Raw genomic sequence first — 24,887 nt, 5'->3', positions numbered from 1 at the left:
ACAGTGAAAGCTAATAATGGCCGCCGAGGTTGACAATGCATGCAATAGAAGCTGCCATATTTGAGAAAAATTAAAAGATGCAGCTACAAATCAATCGTCGCACGGCTTCTTTAGCTGTTGGCATTTCTTTTCGCTAAGACTTTTCGTTTGTTTGAAATTTTTTGCTATTGTATGACTTTTGCTAACTTTCTTTTTGGACTTAGGTAAATGGAAATTCTCCGTGAAAACTGACTAATGATTTCCTACCTTTTCCCCTCATTATTTGTTTCTACAAATTTATTTAGTCACTACTCTAGTCAGCAGCCTGGCAAATTAAAGTGCATGCAGCTCAAACTCTTGTTGGTTATCAAAATCTGTTTTTTTTTTTTTCAAGTCTAATTCAGAATTTTAAATTAACGAGAACGAAATATATATAATTATGACAACAAATGCATATTTATAGCATGTTTGGCCAAGCTTAAGTGCTTTTTATTTTAAAATTGAAGTGTTTGGTCAAGCTTTTGGAAGGGAAAAAAGTGCTTTTGAGTAGAAGCAGAAGCAGTGTTGAAGAAGCAGAAAAAAATAGTTTCTTCCCGGAAGCACTTTTTTGAGAATCACTTTTGAGTAGGGGTGTACATGGACCGAGTTAGTTCGGTTTTTATCAAAATCAAACCAAACCAAACCAACTATATCGGTTTGGATTGGTTCGGTTTTGTCGGATTTTCGGGTTTTTTGTTACGTACATATTGTTTCAATCTTACTTTGTTAAATAAAGTAAATATATATTTAGTAAAAATATAAAAAATTGACAAACATATTATCGACTAAAATATTCTTATGGTAGAATTCTATTAGTAACACATAATAGTTATTTTTTAGTCGTCTCACAATAATTTTTCGTTGATATACACTTTCGGGTTAACTGACTTTAGTAATTAAACATAAAAATCAATATGATACCTAAATATTAATAATCACTTCACATTCGAAAAAGATATAAGAATTTAATAGATCTTAACCTATGATATGAATATGGGAGAACAAAGAGATAGACACATTTCAGTAACACTTGATAAGAAAGTGATCATACAATCATTATTTAAGGTCAATAAATATGCACTTCACATTCTATTAAAATTTATATCCCGCAAGAGAATTTCAAATATTTTTAGACATTATTTAAAGAAAATTTTATAAAAAATCTTAAAAGTATATATAAAAAGTATATATTTATATGTCGGGTTGGTTCGAGTTTTTTACTCAATACCAAATCAAATCAACCCAAACCAAGTCGAGTTTTTTTAATCGGTTTGGTTTGGCTTTTCGGTTTGGTGCGGTTTTTCGGTTCGGTTTGTACACTCCTACTTTTGAGAAAAATACACTTAGAAGCACTTTTTAAAAGTTTGGTCCAATAAAAATTGCTGCTAAGAAGTATTTTTCAAATTAATTAGCCAAACACAAACTGCTTTTAACCAGAAGTACTTTTGAAAAAAACGCTTTTGACAAAAAACACTTCTCAAAATAAACTAATTTTTTGGCCGAATATGCTATTAGTGTATGTCAGTATGTGGTAAATGTCTAGAGCTGAACCCGGTGAATATACGCATAAGTGCATAACCACTATTCATAAACGACACATTTTGTCTTATGGTTTTAATCTATAATCTCTTGATAATCCAATTGACACTAGTCAATATTCTGTTCATGTCATCCGAAGATTTTCAGGTCATAATTTTATCAAAATTGTGCTTCTTTAATTTGGACAAAAAGGGACAACGATAGATGAAACTTCTACAGTTATAAACAAACTTGTGGCAAGTGGTTTTTTTAAATTAATTGAATAAAGAGTAAATTATTGATCTGAAATTCAATAGCAAGCTAGTACTATTTTTTTTTTTTTAAAAAAAAAAAACTGCTTATGTTCTTTCCCGGGGTATTAATTTCTTTAAATCTGACACAATTAATAAAACCGAAGTAGTCAGTAGAATATAGAAATAAGAAACGGGAATCGGATGCTTTACTGATATTATCAGATTTATCATCATAAGATGAATATTTTGCGTCTACGCATCCACCTGATAGTGATCTTACTCTCCCTAAAAGCAAATTAAAGAAGCAAGGGCAGAGAGGGATGGCGAAAGAGATTTGTATATTTATCCAAAAACTGGACACAAAAAATGTGTTCTTAAAGAACAATCTGGCCAAGATATCGAACACAACTTAAATTGTTGTGTCACGAATTCGAATCAATTTTTTTTAATCACTGTTATCTAATCGAATCGTTTCTATTCTATCATTAATGATGTGGGAAAGAGTACACCAACAAAAAAGAGGAAAAATAATGAATAGTAGTGAGTGTTTGGTTTAGACGTAACACATCATAATTGACTTATTATTAAGGGACAAAAGTAAGCGGTTGCTATGAATAAACTATTGCCCAACACCTTATATTTTAGTTGGAAAAAGTGGTTGTTGACACGAGAAAGTATAACTTTTACTAACTTTTAAGTTGTATTTGATGCATCAAAATCTTTGTTATAGATAGACAAAGTGATCATTATTCCTTAAGATCAAACGACTCGGTGCATGTGTGCGTTAGTTGAGCCTTATTAAAATGACTCATTTGACATTTGAAATAAATTTAGAGCCACCTTATAATACTAACCATTGGAACAAAATACATCAACATGGTATTTAGCGGTTTAGTCCATCTGAAGTTTGAGGTAAGTAAGATTTACAGTGTAGGATTTAGTACGTTATAAGACTCGTCCTTATAAAATAAAAATTTGGATATTCCTCGCACATATTTTCTTTTTATAACCGAGAAATCCACGAAATACATTAGAGAATATTTACCGTTTCTTGAAGATTCGATTGGTGATGATTGGAGTTAAAGAATGCACGCAAAATGCATGTCTTACAGCAACAATGCAATCAAAAAATTATACATATTATTATCTGCATAAAGTTGCCTCTTTGTTGGATCGATATTAACTCCCCTAGTATTTACCTTTGCTAAAAGGAAAAATATAATCCTCATTTAGAGAAGCCAAATAATTTTACTTTCTTTCACTTCCAAGCTTCACTTAAAATGTTTCTTTTCTTCCAAGAGTATATTGGTGGAAAAAAGACATGGCACATGGACTATCAGCGAGATGACAAATGGCATTTTCAGTTGAGTCAATAAAAGAAAATGAAGAGGCAAGAATAAAACACCCCTTGTGTTTTATCAGAAGAGGTATCGGCCATGACAGCTGGAAAAGAAGAAATAGACACGAGATGAATGAAGACCATAAAAGGGGAAGATTCATGAATCTATTATAAATAAGGAAGGAAAATCGGCATTGATCTTGATTATCGAAAATCCTCAGTTATTATTGTAACCGTTACAATTAAATATGATAATGGGCAATCAAGGCAATTAATGCCATTAACGAGCTAGAATTAAGTAGGAAAATCGTTATAATTGTATATCCTTATATAAGGACCCGTTCCTCATTTGTAGAGACATCTGAATATTTATTAATATACGCAATTAGTCTTTTACTTTATTGAAAGTGCGCAAACCGCAATTCTGGGAAAGATTAGTGATCTACATTAAGCTTTCTTTCTTTGCCTATTATTTCCATTATTTTTTCTATTCTTTGAATTACCAAGAAAGAGAAGTAATTTTGGTTATCAGTAACCTGATTTTTTCCTAATATTAGTTGTTGACCGAGAAATCTATTTTTGGGTTAAACAAGGAAAACATTTTTTCTAGTCTTTCGAATTTGGGCAACTACAACTTTTCAAGAACATTATCAATGTTACACGTTGTTAATGATGAACTCTCCGCAATAGAAGATTCATATGAGAGTTTTATGCTGCAATATAATTGTGGAAAAACTGAAGATTCGCAGAATTTTACTAAATCACATAATTGTAAGTTACCTGTTGACTGATCACAAACGTGAAAACTAAAAAGAGATCTAATATGAAGTACTCGGGAATTGGTGGACCTATTTCCCTCTGGGGCCTTTTTGGTCTTGGCATTCAGTTGAACTTTTACAGAATATAGGCCCATTTTCCTGCAGCCCAACTAAATAAACCAGTAAAAAATGCCTAAAAAGCATTTCGGTCAAAATTCATCTAACTCGTTAACAATGAAAGGATATGAGTTGCAACCTAATAATCAATGATAACTTCCCCAGAAAATAACTATATGAGTTAGCCAGGTGTGCTAAGAGCCAAAGAAATTATAGCTTCAAGTTAAAGGGGGGGGGGAAACAGATTTCAGTGAGCCACAAACGTTAGAGTATAGGATAACTCTTCAGAAAATTCTTTTCCACAAAAAATTCTGAAGAAAAGAAAAAAACAGTCCTGAACTTCCAAAATAAGCATCACCTTATATTATTGTCGTTTTATCCACAAGCAATCTTTTAAAAAAAGAATTGAAATATCACTACCTTTACTTCCTAAATTAGAAACACAAAGACACACAATTCTCAGAAGATGCAGCCATCAGGTTCAGAAGTTCACCAACGCATTGCCAGAATTTCAGCTCATCTCAATCCCCCAAATCTCCAGGTCTCTTCATTTTCTACTTGCTGCTATTCATTTTTCAGTCTTGGAGTTTCAGTTGAATGAACTTTAATTTTAATAGATTGTGAATTCTTGAAATATTATGGTTAACACCTGCAGCGTACCCAATTTTACACAAGTGATCTCGGTCTATTGTCACAATTCAACTTGTAGCTGTAGGTTTGAGTCTAAGACTAGGTTGGTTATAAGGCTTTACTTCCTGTCTCAAATTAACGTTTATTTTGTATTATTTTCGAGCAGTGTAAATAGAGTAGGCCTATTTGTATATATACTAATTATCTTCTAGAAATATATATAACGAAATTTTTTGCTAAGCGATGTTGGATGACGCCCTCATTGGTTGAAACTTGACTATTTGTTAGTAACTAACTTGAACAAAATATTGATACTTAACTGTTGGTTTTACCATACACATAATTCATAAAGATGGCAGAGGGATCTGTTTTGGAAAGATCAAACTGCAGAGCAAAAGGTGGGGCACCTGGATTTAAGGTTGCTATATTGGGTGCTGCTGGAGGTATTGGCCAACCACTTGCAATGTTGATGAAGATGAACCCTTTAGTCTCAGTTCTTCATCTCTATGATGTTGTTAATGCTCCTGGTGTTACTGCTGATATTAGCCACATGGACACCGGTGCTGTTGTGAGTTTCTTGTCAACAAAATCTACAATTTAGTTGCAGAAGATAAATTTGAAGAATAATTTTCTTACTTTGTGCATTATTTTAGGTGAGGGGTTTTCTAGGGCAAAGTCAGCTTGAGGCTGCACTTACAGGAATGGACCTAGTGATCATACCTGCTGGTATTCCAAGAAAACCAGGAATGACAAGAGATGATCTTTTCAAGATTAATGCTGGGATTGTGAGGACTCTCTGTGAAGGAATTGCAAAGTGCTGTCCTAATGCTATTGTTAATTTGATTAGTAATCCGGTGAATTCCACAGTTCCTATTGCAGCTGAAGTTTTCAAGAAAGCAGGTACTTATGATCCAAAGAAGCTTCTTGGAGTTACCTCACTAGATGTTGTGAGAGCCAATACTTTTGTGGTAAGTGTTTCCCAATATACTACTTTTTAAAATTGTTCTGCAATATCTTAGCTCGATTTTCGCTGTTTATTTCTTAGTGTCCTCTGTATCAGCTAACTGCAAATAATTCTAACCCCTCTCAAGAATCTCAGCTTTGTTTTTTGATAGATTTTCGAGCTTATGGAATTTCATCAGACACTTCTGTCACTGTTTTTGTGGCTCCATCCACTAACTACTAGACCTTTCTTTTTCTTGTCTTTTCCTTTATTAATATGTGATTGAGGTCTTTACAGGCAGAAGTTTTGGGACTAGATCCTAGGGAAGTAGATGTTCCTGTTGTTGGAGGTCATGCCGGGGTGACAATTTTGCCTCTTCTCTCACAGGTCTAACAAAATTATACTTTAGCAGAGATACAAAGAGAAACTTTCTTGCAGGCTGAAATTTCCTCTGATACTGATATATTTTGAACTTTGTAATGCATTGTAGGTCAAGCCTCCTTGCTCCTTCACACAAGAGGAAACAGAATATTTGACTAAGCGCATTCAAGATGGAGGGACAGAAGTTGTTGAGGTACGCGTGCACTACTTGCAATTCAGCATATACTGATAGTTTCTTGCAGCAGAACAGAACTGTGATTGAATTTTTATCTTTGCAGGCCAAAAAAGGGGCTGGATCTGCAACTTTATCTATGGTTAGAATTACTCCTTGAAATATTTTAATTAATGCTTTCTGAACATTGCATATATGCATATTGAGTAGAACTGAATCTAATGCGATTCCTATAGGCATATGCAGCTGTAAAATTTGCAGATGCTTGCCTCAAGGGCTTAAGAGGAGATGCCGGTGTGGTGGCCTGTGCTTTTGTAGCTTCTCAGGTACTTTCTCAAACTTATTTCCAGGGGCAAAAGTCCTAACAACTTGTTTTCTTTTTCTGTCAAATTTCCCTGACTGGCCAATAACAATTTTGACACAGGTTACAGAACTCCCATTCTTTGCCTCCAAAGTGCGACTTGGTCGTACTGGAGCTGAAGAAGTCTATCAACTTGGTCCCCTAAACGAGTATGAGAGGTAAGAACGCGATGCTTGACCTGCAATTTTCTGGGTATTAGATAAGTTAGTTCTCTAACTAAGTAATTTCTAACAGGATTGGACTGGAGAAGGCCAAGCAAGAGCTTGCTGAGAGCATTCAGAAAGGAGTTTCCTTCATCAGGAATTAGTATTAAGTTTCAAATTCAGTAATACATTTTCTGGTTGTCTGGTAAATATTAGAAACGAGATGGTTGTATGTCAAGTACTATGCTGATAAATAGTGTCTCAGTCTTCTCGCTCTGAAACGAATATTATTCGAAATGGAAGCTTTATGTTCTTGCTACACTTTTGTTTAACAAAACCAAACTCTTCTGTTCTTCGCTCAATGAAAACCTTTGCCACGTTAAATCACTAACCTTAAAGAAAGCAAACGTCAAAAGAAACTAAAAAAATTGCACAGTACCAAAAAGATCTGGCATATATTCCTGATACTTCTTTGATAAATTCTTACAAAGTCAGGCCTCTTCCCACCTGATGTATGTAATTGCTACGAAAAGAGAGGACAAAAGAAAACGGGTAATTTTATCTACACAATATTGCTCAACACAAACCTCACCCGTCTAAAGAGTTTACAAGGTGAATGGATTTGGAGGTGGGTAAATGATTGGAGTTTTTGACATGGAGACATTGCCCATGAGCACACTTGGTGCCACTGTATCCTCTATAGTTATCGGATCAACCTGCACGACTCTCTCTGGCACAACTTTGTCCCCATCTACCTTTGCCAGAACTTCAAAATGCATCCTCACCGATTCAGGCTTAGTTCTCCACTCTGGATAACCCTCCCAATTGAATCCATCTCCTTCCTTCAACTTCTTCTCGACTCCAAAACCAATCTTCACGAAAGTCTGGGCTGATACATCTGCCTTCAGCAATTTGAAAGAACCCTTTTGACTTGCTTTAGGGCCCAGTACATTAGTAAGCAAGGCCTCAAAACCAAGCAAGTTTGAGTTTGAACCATTGACAGATGTGACAGGCCACAATGTAGTATATTGATGGGGTGTAAGGATCGCAGTGGTTTCTCCCTGGAGATCGATGGTGGAGATGGCTTTCATTTTTGATACTGATGACAACTCAACAAGACCAGGTGCAAGCCGTTTAATCTTAAGTTTGTTTGCAGAAGGGGAAGATTGTGAGGTAGGGGATGTAAGAGATGTAGGACCAACAATTCGAAGAGAGAGGAGAGGTCCCCCTTCAGTTAGAGAAGCTTGACGTAAATATTCAGCCAATGCCAACAGACCAGAGGCAAATCCATTTGTCGTTCTGTTGAAGGGCAGTGGAAGCTCTATTGGATGGCGCAGGCTAACAGATCTGGCACCTTTGACTGTAACAACAGCACCATCGGCTAAGATCACTTTCCTCAGCTCCCCGGCATCCACATCATGCTGCATATTAATTACCAACAAGAGAAGCAAAGCAGATTAGTCAAATAAAAATTGGCAAGAAAAATAATTAATGCAAACAACCAACTGAAAGACAAACACCATATCAAAAATAATGAGTCTGCATCCCTAGCAAAGCCAATGTAAGTGCACTTTAGATTATGCAGCTACATCCACCAACTTCAAAGGAATCAGATTTCCAAATACAAACCTACTACCATCAACCTAATGCACTCAAGATAATTCCAACTAAATCCACCAACAAGAGAGTAATCCAGTTATTCATTCAATTAAGTGTGCAACAGACCAAAGTCCACAAAATTATCAACGCTTATCAATAAGAGCAGAGGACACCATTTAACATGGAAAAATAGAAGCCTATACTTTCAAAGCAGGGACTTCTTTCCAGCATAATTCGGAGAAACATACAAGCTGAATGCAGGGGCATTTCATTACTATTTTAGCAACAGAGGCTCATTTATATTTATTTGTTCCTAGGTAAATTGCAGAAGAAAGGGAACCAGACAAGAGAGCCCCTAGAAAACTAAACATTCATCGGAATTCCATGCATCCTTAGGTATTAAGCACATAACAAAACAAATGACAAAGAAAGCATAGAAGAAAAGGGAAATGTTCAACAATTCTCTAAAGGGTACCTACTATAAACAAGCAAAACTGTTGGTGAATAGATCAAATAAAAAGCTAACTTCAAAAAATTTCTAGCACAATGTACAGTATTATACAAAATTTACGTCAAGGTTTCACTTACTGGTAGCGAAATTCTCATGTCCTTGGCATCTTGGATCCAAAGCTCCATCGGACCTGCCAAAGTAAAAGGCGCCAAAACAGGCACCTGATTCTCCAATCTCCGCCTCTCCACCAACCCATTTTCTTCACCTCGCTCTACCCGGAAAATAGGCAAATCTACGAACTCCCATCTATTCACATCCTCCAAAAGCTTCAAGGGAATAACTTTATTATCAATCTCAACATCAAATTCGTAAGACACTGACCTACCCACAAGGGCGTCCCTCAAATCAAACCCGGATATCTTGAAATCCTCATCTTGGAAACCTAATCCCTTAACAATTGACTCCTTCAGGTCCTAGAAAACGAAGAAAAAACAAAACTCCATTAAAAAAAAATTCAAACTTTAATAAGAAAACAAACCCTAGAACCGGATTTCGCATGTAAATATCTGTGTTTTTGCATTGCTAATGTAGTAGAAGAATTAGGAGTGTTGCAATGCCAGCTCAATCAGTCTAAGAAACCAAAACTAACAACGATGTATTTCTGCAAATTAAAAACTTTAGAGACCTAATTGATGTTAATATAACATTGAGATCCACAAAAGCTTAAATTTTTAACATTAATTTTGCCTCTCATTATCTGTGATACGATTATAAGTTATAACTGGAGATGGAAGATTCAGGTATTATCGAAATTTATATTTTAGGAAAAAAAAGAAAAAGAAAGATGTAATGAATAATTAAATAAACCATCGGCTCAATTCAATTCTAAACTAATTGGGTCGGCGGGTAACATTAACGAGACCCGAAAAATCTTAAATTACAAAATCAAGTTTGTCTCTCGTATTTGAGATATGATTACAGGAAGATTCAGGTTATTTATGCAAATTGATTGATTAATTGAAAATAAAAGAGGGTATGAACTTACAGAAATAGCTTTAGGGTATGGAGGGTTGACATCTTTGCTAGAGATTGAAGCTCCAGAGGGAGAAAACCGAACAGCGATCCCAAGCAGAAATATGAGCAAAAAATAAAGCGATGGTCCCCTCAAATCCATTGAGTAGATTTAGAAATTCGAAAGGAAAACTGGAAGAAGAGAATTGATTGAAGATGCTACGAAATTGGAAATTCTCAAATCTCAAGTAATGCTTAAGAATTGGATTCTTCTTTTCTTTTTCTTTTTTCTTTCTCCTTTTTCGGTTTTTCTAAAATTTAGAATGAAAAAGTGGATTTGGTTTGGTATTTGTGGTGGAGAATTCGAGAGAGTGATGACGTGGAACGATTGGACCAATGAGAAGCGAGGAGCTTATGCGGAAGGTTGAGATAATTGGGTTAAATGACGTGGCTTTTTTAGTAGCTACGGCTAATTCAGGTGGTGGGACCTTTTATCCGTGTTCCTCGCATTAATTATTACAGAGGATAAAATAATTCGAAACCACACGACGCCGTTCCAGGGACCCCTTTGATTGGGGAATAAAAAGAAAAAAATTATGGTGGCTTCGCCCGGACTCGAACCGGAGACCTTCAGTGTGTTAGACTGACGTGATAACCAACTACACCACGAAACCATTTGTTCATTTGGGTACTTTATTTTAATTATGCCAATAAGATGCGCAACACCAGACTTTAATTGCTGATTATTTAGTCTGTGATGTGATGTGATTTTAGAAATTTTTTTCCACTTTATTGTTTGCTACATTTCAATTAGGAATGGCAATGGGGCTGGGCGGGGTGGGTTTGAGCTTAACCCGCAAAATTTCAACCCGTCCCGCACCGCATAGCAGTTTTTTCTATTTTCAACCTACCCCACAAAAACCTGACCTACAACTTTTTTTTTTCTCATTTGTTATTTTTGCTGAAAAAGCACAAGTTTAATATCTTATTTTTTTTTTTTCAGTTTCTTAAATCCCTCATACGGATCCAACTATTATATTTCTATTTTCAGAAATTTTAATAAAAAATATAACTTAATTGAAATGCATAAAAGCTAGAAAATAAAAGCGTTGTAATTGTAACATCAACATATAATACATCTAAATTTACGTATTAACTTGTACTTGATAAATTTCCGTATAGCAAATATGCACCATAATTTTTTTATAACTAGTTTATAATATATAATATGAAAGCTCATATATGTGAACATATACTTTCTACTTGATATTATAGTATTTTTCTTTTCTCCGTTTTTAGTATGAATTATCTCCTAACAGTTACTATTTAAATATAAGAAAATGACCTCACAAGAATTTTCTATATTTATTTACTAATATTTTATGAAAAAGACCATATATATAATTAAAAGAACCTTTTTAAGGACATAATACAGATCTCCCCTCTTGTGGGCCACCATATAATACCCAAAAACAAAGACAAATGAATATTAAAGTTGATTCAATCACCTATAAATTTAGTGCAGAAAAGTATCAATGTCACGGAGAATTTTCTTCACTATTTTTTGCCTTATTTGTACGGTTCATAGTGATTTTCATAGAGTAAACCCGCAAGAAACCGCAATGAAATCCGCAACCGCCCCGTCCTGCATTAGATTATGAAAAATCAGTTTCAACCCGCCCGCACCCGCCTCACCTCGCAAAAGATCAAACCTACCCTGTCCCGCATAAGATCAAATCAGCCTCGCCCCGCCCCATTTCCATCCCTATTTTTAATTATGAGAATTCCAAATAAAAAATAAATTGGACGCAGGTAAGAATATGAAAGACAGAAAGATTAGGAAGTGTCATTATAAATGGCTGCTATTTAGAAATTAATCAGTGTGTCCTGAAATTCTATTTTTCAGTCTAATTTTTTACGATACAAAGTTCTGAAATTATTTTTAGTTCAAATTTTTAGGACAAAATAAGTATTTGCTACACACCCTGTATAGCAGTCCTAAAAATGGCTATTAGTAGTATACTCCCCCATGAAAATCCACTAGAGGCCCGAGACTAACAATAAGGCTGAAAAATACATTTCGCACAAAAACTCTGGACTAGATTCATCGCACGTGGCCCATGAAAGCCCAAATAACTCTGGTACATGTTTGCGCACTCATGTGTATGTTTTCTTTTCCTTTTATTTTGCAAGATTAAGATGAGCAAAACTAATAATTTATGAACAGATAAACGATAAACCAACTAACACAAAGCCGACATGATTTTCGACATTGAGTAATCGTGCTGCACAGGACACTGAGCCTAATCACCGCAATCTAAATAATTTTTCCTTACTATCTACGTGAAAAAGAAAATAAGTTTAACTTTAATATATTGATAAGGTAAATTTGTTGCAGTGAAAGAAATTTTATGTTATTTACTTAAAGTCTTATTATTAAGAAAATTTTACCGCAAATATAAATTGGTACTTGGCAAAGATGCTACAGGGCCGGCTTTTGGGTAAAGCCACTCGAGCCCAAGCTTTAGGCCCCCAACTTTACGGGCCTCACTTTTTACCCTATAATTTTTTTATCAAATACTACTAGTCGTATCGTTCGATGCTCGGTCAATATTAAAAAATATTAATTAAATTTTTTATCTACCTCTTTCTTTTTGTAATATAATAGAACATATATATTTTATTACGTTTGAAATATTTTTTTAATTTAAATTTTATCATATTATTCTTAATGATATTATCTGAATTTTAATGAATAAAATCTCTATTAAATTAAAGAGAGTTGTATAGTAATTGAATAATATTTTTGTTATGTATTTTTATTTATTATATTATCAAATATTTAGTATTATTGCATTGTTAATAGAAACTTTTATTAGCATATTACTTTGTTTAATATTTTTGTCTACTATTTTTTTTTAATAATATAATAGAAGATATATATATTTTATTACTCTTGAAATATTTTTTTTATTTTAAATTTTATCCTATTGTTCTCAATAATATTATCTAAAATTTAATGAATAAAATCTCTATTAAATTAATGAGAGTTAAAGGCATCGAATAACTTTTTTATTCTGTATTTTTCTTTATTATATTATCCAATATTTAGTATTATTGCATTGTTAATAGAAAATTTTATTAGCATATTAATTAATTTATATTTTTGTATGATACTTTATTTTTATAATATAATAGGAGATACATATTTTTTAATTTTTTATTTTATTCTATTATTTTCAATAATATTTTTTGAATAAATAAACTTTTTATTTTTTAAAATAAAATAAAAATTATTAAAAAACAAATAAATTTTAAATTGGAAGTTTTTTATTTTTTGTAATTTTGTTTTTTATTTTATTTTTTTATTTTTTGTAATTTTAGTTTTTTATTTTAAAATAATTTAAAAACTCCAACTTGAAACGTCTTTCCAATTTGAATGGACAATGTTTTTTTTAATTTTTGGTTTTTATTATAAAATATTTTATTTTATTATTTTATAGATATTTAAATTCAAAAACAATAACCAATAACTAATTATTAACTACTTATGCCATGTGGCTTTTTTCTAGGCTGCCGCTTGGCTTGAGGAAATAATTTTTTTATCTCCTTTTAATAATATATAGATTTTTACTCATATTATATATCTTGGTAAAAATTAGAAAGGAAAGATATTTTTGTTTCTTAAAAATGAGCCCCTCACGTGTAAATGCAAAATGGGATTTTTACCTTCCTATACTACATATGAAACTTTATTACCCTTCCTAATCAAGTTTTAACTTAATTACATGGCCATATATAATTTATCAATTATATACAAATTAGTTTTAAATGAGTATCCCTTTATATTGGGAATTGAATAAGAAATCAGTTATTTTCCATCATTGTTCTCTCTCCCTCCCGCTCTCTCTCTCTCTCTCTCTCTCTCTCTCTCTCTCTCTCTCTCCATCTCTCTCTCCTGCTCTGTCTCTCGATCTCTCATTCTCTGTTCTTTTCCCATTTTTTCTCCCTCTGATGTTCTTTATTTTTTATCCTTTCATGTTATATATATTTTTAATGAAATTCATCAATGGATTTCAATTGTTTTACTATAGAGTTTTAACTTAGCAATTTTCTTTCATGTTGCACAATTGATGTTCAAATTCAAATTGTCAATCAATAAATTTTGAAGGTGTTTGGCTCTCCACCATTGGCGGCCATTAAAAAGCTTTGAAGTTTTGAATTCAAATTTGAATTTTCAAAAATTATTATTTGTTTGGATTGGGTGTTGTGGCAAACAATTGGGAATATTGTTTGGAATTTATATCTCAATTTTGAGGATGTTTGGTGAAGATTAGACTTGATTTTGGCTGAATTTCAGATTAAAACTCGAAGAAGAAGAACACATGACATACAATATACTTACAAAATTGTAGTAAAGTTGTATTATAATTCTATGTAAATTATATTCTGTTGTAGTTATATATATATATTTTTATTTGAATGTTGTATGAAAGTTGAAAAATAATTGTATAATATATGAATTATTGTATAAAATTTATATTTAAGTTATCAATACTATCTTTTTACATAAAGTTGTTAATTTGTATCAAGATTATATTAATAGAGAAAGTTTTAATTGAAATTTTAGAGAGGAAGAAGCACACACCACATACAAAATATATACAAATCAAATACAAAATATATAAAATATACAAAAGACATATTGTATAAAATTTGTATGAAAATTGTATTTAAGTTGTATGATGTTGTAGATGTATTTTAACTTGGTAAAAATAATGTATGAAAGTTGTAGATAAGTTGTAAATAAGTGTGTACTATATAATTAGTTGTATGAAATTTATTTTTAGTATGTATGTTGTTGTAGATATAGCATTTTGTATTAAATATATACGAAATTTGTTTTTAAATTTGTATGATGTTGTACCATCAAATTGTATAATATTAATTTTAAGTACGATGTATCCATTTTAGTGCTGATTTAAATAGGTTTCTTTAATTTGTGATAGTTTAGTGTATTGGGTAAGTTAACCAATCAAGTGAAGCAGAATACTTTACTGGCCCCGCACGATAGTTATTAACCTCGTAAAATCTTTGGACAAATCAATAATTTTATGTAAAAAGATAATATTAATAACTTAAATATAAATTTTATACAACGATTCATACGTTATACAACTATTTTTCAACTTTCATACAACATTTAAATAAAAAATATATACAACTACAACAGAATATAATTTACATACTATAATGACCCGACCGGTTGTTTTGAGCATTTGCACTTCGCTCGGTAGTTTACAGCCGTGAGTAGCTCCGTATGATGTATTTTGACTTGTGTGAATCGTCGGTTTTTATTTTCAGGTTATTCGGGACTGATTTGGAAGAATGATTCTCAACTAGGGAGCTTTAAATTTGAAAGAGTTGACCAAGTTTGACTTTTTGGATTTGACCTCGGATTGGAATATTGATGGTTCTGTTAGCTCCGTTGGATAATTTTGGACTTAGGAGCGCGTCCGGATTGTGATTTAGAGGTCCGTAGTAGAATTTGGCTTGAAATGGCGGAAGTTGATTTTTTGAAAAGTTTGACCGAGAGTGGACTTTTTGATATCAGATTCGGATTATGATTCCGGGAATTGGAATAGCTTCGTTTTGTCATTTGGGACTTGTGTACAAAATTTGAATTTATTCCGGGTTGATTTGCTATGTTTCGGCACGAGTTATTGAAGTTGAAAAGTTCAAAGTTCATAAAATTCGATTTGAGGTGTGATTCGTTGTTTTGATATTGTTATGTGTGTTTTGAGGCCTCGAGTAGGTCCATATTGTGTTATGGAACTTGTTGGTATGTTATGACGGCGTCCCGAGGGGCTCGGGCGTGTATAGGATTGATTTCGGATCATTTTCCTTCATGTTTTTACTGTTGTGTTCTACTGGTTTCTGGTGTCTCAGTCCGGCATCGCGTTCGCATGGCAATTATCGCGAACGCGTAGTGTATTCTGATGACAGTAGCAAATTATTCTTCGCGATCGTGAAGTATGTCCTACGTTAGCGTAGAGTTCGGCAAGTCTTCTTTGCGTTCACGTATGGAGGATCGCGTTCGCGTAGTGATGAGGTTGGCAGCTGGGAGTTGGAGCTTTCTTCGTCGCGATCGCAAAGCCTTAGCAGAAGTGGCCATCGCGTTCGCGTGGGGTGTATCGCGAATGCTAGAGTCTTTTGTGCAGTGTGAGTTTTATTCATCACGAATGCGATGAATTTCTCGCGTTCGCGAAAGAGGGGGGCCTGGACAGATTATAAAGTACTCTATTTCGAGGGTTTCAGCCATTTTTATATTTTGGGAGCTATGGAGCTCGGATTAAGGCGATTCTTGAAGTAATTTTTACCATATGAATTGGGGTAAGTATTCTCTACTCGGGTTTGGTTATATTTCATGAATCTATCTTCGTTTTTGGTAATTGGATTGTGAATTTTTAAGAGGAAATTGGGGGTTTTGGCCTAAAGTTTAATAATGTGAATTTTTGAGTTTTGAACATCGATTCGAAGTCGGATTTGAGTGAAACTAGTATTTGAACTCGTAATTGAATGTGTTATCGGATTTTGTGACTTTTGTTGGATTCCGGGGCGCGGCCCCAGGTGTGATTTTTGGCCAATTTTGGGTTTTGATTAAGGGTTCGATCTTTATCATTTAGAATTATTTCCTTGGGCTTTATTTGATGTAATTGAGTCGCTTTTGGCTAGTTTTGAGTCGTTCGGAGGTCGCTACACGCTAGATGGCATTTTTGGAGCATCTCTTAGCTTGTTCGGTATTGGAATTGGCTTGTTCGAGGTAAGTAACACTTCTAAACTTTGTGCTGAGGGTATGAAACGCTGAATTACGTGTTATATGATTGGTGTTGAGGTGACGCACATACTAGGTGACGGGCGTGTAGGCGTGCACCGTGTAAGTTGTAATTCCGTTATTTCTGTGGTACTGTGTAGCTACCTAGTCATATCTGTAACCACGAAATCTACCTACTAGAGCTTTTGAGCTATGATTCATATTAGAAACCATGCCTAAGCTACGTGCTTACTTTGTTGGGACCCATTGAGGTCGTTACTGCTGTTGAGTTATTTGCTTACATTGCAATTTCATACTCAGTCATGTTCATTCATTTCATATCATACCTCAGTCTCTGTTGTTACATATTGATACATCACATCATTATTTTGGGTTGATATTTCATGACATTGAGAGCCCGAGATATTGGAGAGGTTGATGACGGAGTGAGGCTGAGGGCCTGATTGTGAGGATATATATGGGATCGGGCTACACGTCACAGCATGTTTCATTGATTTTATGCCATGATTGGCTTGATATAGCGCTTGGGCTGAAGGAGCCCCTCCGGAGTCTGTACACACTCCAGTGAGCACAGGTACCTACTGAGTGCGAGTGCCGAGTGTCTGGGAGGACTGAGTGACTGTGAGGACTGAGTGACTATGAGGACTGAGTGACTGTGAGGACTGAGTGATTGGGAGGACTGAGTGACTGGGAGGACTGAGTGACTAGATGACTAAGTGACTGGGAGGACTGAGTGAATTGATACTCTGGGAGTATGCATATGGTCTTTATTACTGATTTGCATCGCATTTGGCATGCACACTTGACATACAGGCGTAGAGATGCATTTTTCCTCATGTTGTATAGTATCATGTCATTTATGACTTCTCATACATTTTGACATATGGGCATAAAGAGACATCTTACACTTGCTATCTGGAAGGAAAATGAAATATCTTATTTATTGTTGAAGGATTTTTGGGAAAAATCATAATTTTTAAACTTATTCATATTTTTGACAAATTTCGGTAAAAGATTTGAGTTTTCACTGAAATACTTGAAAATCATGCCTATTTTTCTGGAACTGGGAACGAGCTGAGCATTTTATTTCTGAGATACTCCTTTTATTACTTGTACTATGCTGTTATGAATTATTGTGGGATATTGGTATTGAACCCGACCTTTGTTCTAGCTGGTCACTACTTTAGACCTAATGTTAGGTTTGTCAGTTATTGAGTACATGGGGTCGGTTGTACTCATACTACACTTCTACACCTTGCGTGTAGATATTGATTGCTGATGTTGCTGTGATCGACGGGAGCCAGAATTGAAGATGTACCTGCGTTCCGGTTGTAGCTGCCTCTTGTTCGTGGTAGCCTTAGATCTATAAAACTCTGTTTATGTACTCTTCAAGCAAATGATATATTTACTTCATTTCAGCTTTGTAAACTCTATTCTTAGAAGCTCATGATTTGTACTACCAGTCCTTGGGGAATGTATCATATGCAGATATTTCTTTACTTAATTGCTTTATTAATTATTATTAGAATTGGTTAGTAGTTAATTAGCTTACCTGACAGGTTGGATTAGTTTCCATCACGACTAGGTGGATTTCGGGTCGTGACAAGTTGGCATCAGAGCTCTAGGTTCATAGGTTCTACAAGTCATGAGTAAGTATTTAGTAGAGTCTTGCGGATCGGTATGATGACATCCACACCTATCTTCGAGAGGATACAGGACATTTAGGATATACTTTCCATCTTTCATTCCTTATCGTGCGGCATTGATTCCGCTTGAAGCGTAACTCTTTGAATTACTTCCACGCATTCGCATGCGCAAGTGAGCGCTTGGTATCGGCTGTGCACCGGCGGCTTGTGATTCCATGGTTGAGGTATGAGATATGATTTTGGCATGGTGATGATGGGCCAGTCTGAAGGACTTGAGGCCGGGTTTTGACGGTAGTTGAGCACAGAGATTTCGATTGTGTGAGCACGTGCTTTTGGGACTTATAGGTCCGTTGGTGTCCCCATCAGTGGAATTTGTGATTGGATGACTATGTGGTGAGTATGATGAGACTGCGAGATGTGTTCAGATTGTTCGAATGTGACGAGAAGAGTTTACTTGATATGTAGCAAGGACTATGGGGTATTTGTTTTCTGTCTTGATTTGGTGTATGGTCTCGAGTTATGGGTGTGTTGAGAGATCTCTCATGTTTTTTAGTTATGGAGTGAAGTAGATTCTCATGTCTTGTTAATGGGTTCAGAATCAGGAAGACTAAGTGATTGCGTAGTAGTTGTAACTGTGGAAGGGTATAGAGAGATGTCACTTTGAGGCGAAGCAGGTGGGTTATAACCTGCGAGGTAATCTACGGATGTGTGATTTTATGATGTTGTGTGGAGGCTTTCTTTTCTACCAGTGGGTTATATTTATGCAATTTGATGTATGATATGGTTTGTGTTACTCGAGCTTATGAAGGATTTAGTTGAATTTCAGTGCGAGATTATGGCAGTAATAGAGTATGAGCATTGTGAGTTATTGTGTGTTTTGATCTATGTCTTTGAGCCAAGTGGGGGAGTCTACTATCGACGAGTTGATTGAACGATTATGTGTTGTATTGGGTTCGGTTTGAGGTATACTGATGAATTAGTTATGACTGCAGGGGTTGAGATTGAGGATGACTCGGGTAAAGGAATTTCTGGATATAGGTTGTATTACACTCTATGGGTATATGGGAATCATAAAATAAATGAGTGGTTATTCGTGAATGATGTAGTGTACATGGAGTAGGAATTCACTCGGTTACTTAGGAGTGTGGGTTACTCCCTTGGGTGTTGGTGTGCTAATCGGACACAGGTCGTTCAATCCGTTTGATCGGTTTAATTGAGATTTGAGTAGAGTGGATGACTCTCGAGAATGGTTCTAATGGATTCAAGATTTATATATAGCGATTTGGAATTTTTAAGATTTGCATATGTCTAGAAACTGAGAGTTACATTAGATGGTGTCGAGACTTGTGGCATTTTATACCATTGTGGATTATGCATTTTAGCATCAAGAAGGTGAAGGAAATAATTTTAGGTTCACATAAGGTCTCTTTAGAGTGGGTGTCACGGTTGTGGTGCTTTGGGGTGCTTAAGAGGGAAGTCAGTGGCTTATGGGCCTTAGGGCGTTGTGGTTTTATACTGGGGTCTCTTGTGTGGTGAATGTTGGTTAAGGATCGTGGTGTTCCAGCTAGGAGAAGTATCAATTTGAAGGCAATGTGGAAGAGACTCGGAGAAGTAGGACAGCTTGATAATAGGTTGAATCAGCGCAGTAATGGATATGATCGGTTCTTTGGGTACTTATGACGTGGCGAGTCTCTACAGGTATTTCGCGGTAATTCTCTTGACTTTTGGTGACCGGCGTGGCTTGGTTGAGTTCGAGAGATTCAGTTCTGATAGCTTGGTTGTGTGCAAATAGACTTCGAAGAGTTCTCAATGGTTTTTACCACTGGTCGAGGGGTTTATTTCCTGCTGGCATTAGGAGCATGTGGTGTATAGTGAATTTCTCCTGGATGAAATCAAATGGAAGGTCCTTGACTAATTGAGTATGTAGTTGCTTGTGATTCGGGGTGGACTATGAAGTTCTCGTATTTTTCATATGATGGCATGGCATATGCGGTGTGTTGCGTGGGATTGAGATTTATGTGAGCGAGATCACAGTTCAGTTTTGAAGGGAATGTCATAAAATTCGTAGGCAGCATAGACGGTTTCAGATAACAAGGTAAATGATATTACTATTTGGTATGTCTTGATGAGAGTATACATTTCAGAAGGGGCAATATGTTTTGATTTATGGATACTTCACTGGTATTGCGGCACTCTCATGGTTGATCGAGTGCTGATATTCAAATATTGCTATGTGGCACGGAAGAATTATAGAAGTATTCCTTGTGAGATGATCGTGTATGAGAGATGTGTTAGACATTCGGGCGGTGGAGTTGGGATGAAATATAGTGATTCGTGTGTTCTATGGAGTTGGAGACTGGGAGTTCGCAAGAACAGATTGTTTCATGGCTGCGAACTGTGAAGTCATGGCCGAAGCTAGCCAGATAATAGTATGTGTTATGATTCAGTCATTGTGGACCTTCGGAGGGTTATTTATCTATTGGTGGGTGACCAGAGTTGATTTGGGGGCACATTGGTAGACCCAACTAGGATGAGTATTCTACAACGAGTCGGATTGGTTGGCTCCATACTGCTATTGTTGAGGGGTGTGCCATTCGGTTATTGTTGAGCTTCTTCGTATTTTGAAATGATCTGTGAGTTACTCTTCTATGCTACGGGGGGTTGCGATTCGTGGGTTATATGCACACACGGTGTGGTTCTATTTGGGCTTTATAGCGGAATTTGAGCGAGATGAGTATTTGGGTATTGCGTGATTGTTTGCGCATTGGCTATGTTCTTTTCGGATTGTGGTATTGTGTTATTTGCTCTCTGTGGTTACGGTAATGCACTTTGGGTACTTGATGTCGAATTTCGCGTGGTTATTGATTTTGAGCATGGTGGCTGAGGTATTTCATTTGAACCAGTGTTTGGATGGGGTCACGCATTGCAACAGAGTTATGTTAAGATCTGATCCTTTGTGTTAGATTCATGTGTATTGGTTCTACTAGGTATGAGAGGTTCATAGCATTTCGGTTGTGGTGGTACTTGTTGAACTTGCGGGATGGTTCTCTCGTTTGAGTCATTTTCCTATGATTTGAGTATATTTGGAACATTGCTTATTGAAAATTGGATTCTAAGGCTTATAGGCTAAGGTTGGAGTAATGATCTTCAGTTATGTTGTGTTGTCGGGCCTATATGGAATAGGGTGACGTGGCATCACCCCCGGGTGTGTGCATGGTAAGGTTACACGGCAGTTGATGGCTTTGAGAATAACTCTGGGCACGTTCGAGGACGAACGTATATTTAAGTGGGGGAGGATGTAACGACCCGACCGGTTTTTTTGAGCATTTGCACCTCGTTCGGTAGTTTACGGGTGTGAGTAGCTCCGTATGATGTATTTTGACTTGTGTGAATCGTCGGTTTTGGTTTTCAGGTTATTCGGGACTGATTTCGAAGAATGATGCTCAACTAGGGAGCTTTAAATTTGAAAGAGTTGACCAAGTTTGACTTTTATCATTTGACCTCGGATTGGAATTTTGATGGTTCTGTTAGCTCCGTTGGGTGATTTTGGACTTAGGAGCGCTTCCGGATTGTAATTTGGAGGTCCGTAGTGGAATTTGGCTTGAAATAACGGAAGTTGGATTTTTGGAAAGTTTGACCGGGAGTGAAATTTTTGATATCGAATTCGGATTGTGATTCCAGGAATTAGAATAGTTTCGTTTTGTCATTTGGGACTGGTGTGCAAAATTTGGGTTTATTCCGGGTTGATTTGCTATGTTTCGGCACGAGTTATTGAAGTTGAAAAGTTCAAAGTTCATTGATTTCGATTTGAGGTGTGATTCACCGTTTTGATGTTGTTATGTGTGTTTTGAGGCTTCGAGTAGGTCCGTATTGTGTTATGGAACTTGTTGGTATATTAGGACGGGGTCCCGAGGGGCTCGGGCGTGTTTCGGATTGATTTTAGATCATTTTCCTTCATGTTTTCACTGCTGTGTTATGCTGGTTTTGTCACGACCCAATTTCTCCCTCCTTGAACCGTCGTGATGGCACCTAGTCTCTACGACTAGGTAAGCCTAACACTTTGCAGAAATAAAACAAAAACACGAATATTAACTACTAACAGTAACAAATATCTAATAAGCAACTGAATGCCACTTGGCATATACAATTATCACCTCTGAAAATGTACAAAACAATTCCCAAAACCCAGAATACCGTAAGTCACAAGCTACTAAGAAGTCTTAACCATTCTACACATCATTTCTACAGAAAGAAGGAAAAATGAACATAGGGGGATAGAGGGGGACTCCGAGGATCTGCGGGCGTGAGCAGATGTACCTTGAAGTCTCCAATAAGCGGCAACGACTGCAACTAGTGATGAGGCTGGTAAGATGAACCTAGATCTGCACACGAAAAACATATGCATGAAAGGGCATGAGTACACCACAACGGCAACCAGTAAGTGCCAAGCCTAACCTCGATCGAGTAGTGACGAGATCAGGTCAGGGCCCTACTGGTATAAATATAATGAAATATCGCAGTAAAATAAATATGGAAATCTAACAGGAATAGAATCAATGAAAGACAACAGCTCAGAACACAGTGATAATAACAGGGGATCTCCCGAGATACCGTCTCGTAGTCCCAAACGTAAATGTGCAGGGGGATCTCCCGGAATACCGTTCTGCAGTCCCAAAATAAATATGCAGTACATGGGAATCTCCCGGAATACCGTTCCATAGTCCCAAACGTAAATGTGCAGAGGGATCTCTCGGAATACCGTTCCGTAGTCCCAAAGTAAATATGCAGCGCAACCAACCGAAATAACAATTACAGCAAGAAATCCTACGGTTTAGACTAAGTTCAAGTCAAGGAAAGCAAGAAATTTCACTAAACATGTTGCACAGAGTTCAAATAGGCAGTTAAACAAGTAGGCATGCTATTCTAGTCTAAACAGGATAGTTATATATGCTAGTGTGTTTCAAATAAGGAGGAAAACAAGTTATGACTTAGTGAAAAACGGAGTTTTACAACAAATAGCCCGTGTACGTACTCGTCATCTCACGTACACAGCGCTCACATATCAAACAGTACCAAATCCTAAGGGGAGTTCCCCCACAAAAGGTTAGGCAAGCCACTTACCTCGAATCAAGCTCAAATCATTCTGTCACAATGCTCTTTCCACGAATATTCGACTCTGAATGGCTCAAATATAGCCAAAACCAATTACATAACATAAATATAGCTACAAGAAACTAATCTATCTAACAAAATCAAAGCTAAGGCAAGAAATTAGAAAAATGCCCAAAAAAGCATCCCCGAGCCCACGTCTCGGAATCGGGTAAAAGTCACAAAATACGAATACCCATTCACTCACGAGTCTAACCATACCAAATTCACTCAAATTCGATACCAAAATCTCGATCAAAACCTCAAAATTTGGTCTAAGAACTTTTCTCAATTTTTCACCCCAAATCCAAAATTAAATGATAAAATTAATAATAGATTAGTGGGTTATAACCATAAAGAAGTTAGGAATCATTACCCAATGACTCCCTCTGAAAACCTCTCGAAAATTCTTCTTCTACCGAACTCCCAATTCAATTTTGTGATATGAACTCAAAACCCTCGTTTTTGAACTTTAAATTCTGCCCAGGTATGCCCTTCTTCGCGAACGCGGTCAAAGCCTCACGTTCACGAAGCGCAAGCTGCTTCAGACCTAAAATATACTCATCGCGAACGCGATAAACTGGTTGTGAACGTGAAGCTCAACTAGCCTGACCTTACACGAATGCGGGACACTCATTGCGAACGCGTGGGCTATCATGCCTGGAACCCATCTGACCGTTGACTCTACGCGAACGCGAGGTCCTTATCGTGAACGCGTAGCCTTAGTGTTCTATTCCTTCACGAACATGGGAACGATGTCACGAACACAAAGAATAACCTCAGGTGCCTTTCCCAGATGCTCTACGCGATCGCGAGACCTCTCTCGCGAACGCGATGAAGGATTGTCTGCAACAAAAACACCAAAAATCTGCTATATTTCAAGTCCAAAAACTAGTCCGTTAAGCACCCGAAACTCACCCGAGGCCCCAGGGATCTCAACCAAACATACCACCCAATCCTAAAACACCATATAAACTTAGTCGAGCCCTCAAACCACATCAAACAACGCTAAAATCACAAATCACCCTTCAATTCAAACTTAGAGAACTTGAAACTTCAAAATTCTACAACCGATGCCGAAACCTATCAAACCACGTTCGATTGACCCCATATTTTGCACACAAGTCATAATCAACACTACGGACCTACTCCAACTTTCGGAATCGGAATCCGACCCCGATATCAAAAATTCCACTACCGGTCCAAAACTCTAAAAATTCGACTTTTGCCATTTTAAGCCTAAATGAGCTACAGACCTACAAAACACAATCCGGACACGCTACTAAGCCCAAAATCACCCAACGGAGCTAAAGGAATCGACAAAACTCCATTTCGGAGTTGTCTTCACACAGTTCTGAGTACAGTCCGAATCCTAAAACTTAAGCTTTCCATTTAGGGACTAAGTGTCCCAAAATACTCCAAAAACTAAAACGAAACCTCTCGGCAAGTCACACTAGCAGAAATAGATATAGGAGAAGCAGTAAATAGGGGATTGGGGATATTACTCTCAAAACGACCGGTCAGGTCGTTACATCCTCCCTCTCTTAAAATAATCATTCGTCC

General features: G+C 36.2%; 2 protein-coding genes and 1 non-coding gene across 3 annotated transcripts; 1 reads left to right on the top strand and 2 right to left on the bottom strand.

Annotated features, from left to right (window-relative positions):
* The first annotated feature begins 4,246 nt into the window (after positions 1-4,246).
* LOC104109279 (malate dehydrogenase, glyoxysomal) lies at positions 4,247-6,953 on the top strand. Its single transcript, XM_009618524.4, has 9 exons — positions 4,247-4,545; positions 4,987-5,202; positions 5,288-5,602; positions 5,875-5,964; positions 6,068-6,151; positions 6,237-6,272; positions 6,367-6,456; positions 6,555-6,649; positions 6,726-6,953. The coding sequence occupies exons 1-9, from the start codon at positions 4,471-4,473 to the stop codon at positions 6,796-6,798; spliced, it is 1,074 nt and encodes a 357-aa protein (XP_009616819.1). The 5' UTR covers positions 4,247-4,470; the 3' UTR covers positions 6,799-6,953.
* Positions 6,954-7,062: 109 nt separating this feature from the next.
* On the bottom strand, positions 7,063-10,015 carry LOC104109280 (protein TUNICAMYCIN INDUCED 1). Its single transcript, XM_009618525.4, has 3 exons — positions 9,730-10,015; positions 8,822-9,157; positions 7,063-8,055 (listed from the first exon to the last, which is right to left on the bottom strand). Exons 1-3 carry the CDS (start codon positions 9,856-9,858, stop codon positions 7,240-7,242), a joined length of 1,281 nt encoding a protein of 426 aa, XP_009616820.1. The 5' UTR covers positions 9,859-10,015; the 3' UTR covers positions 7,063-7,239.
* Positions 10,016-10,295: 280 nt separating this feature from the next.
* TRNAV-AAC (transfer RNA valine (anticodon AAC)) lies at positions 10,296-10,369 on the bottom strand. The gene has a single exon. It is a non-coding gene; the product is annotated as a tRNA-Val (tRNA).
* Positions 10,370-24,887: the final 14,518 nt, after the last annotated feature.

Source organism: Nicotiana tomentosiformis, chromosome 1 (assembly GCF_000390325.3).
Source record: "Nicotiana tomentosiformis chromosome 1, ASM39032v3, whole genome shotgun sequence".
In the NCBI taxonomy this organism is placed as follows: Eukaryota; Viridiplantae; Streptophyta; class Magnoliopsida; order Solanales; family Solanaceae; genus Nicotiana; species Nicotiana tomentosiformis.
This window is presented reverse-complemented; position numbering and strand designations above follow the sequence as displayed.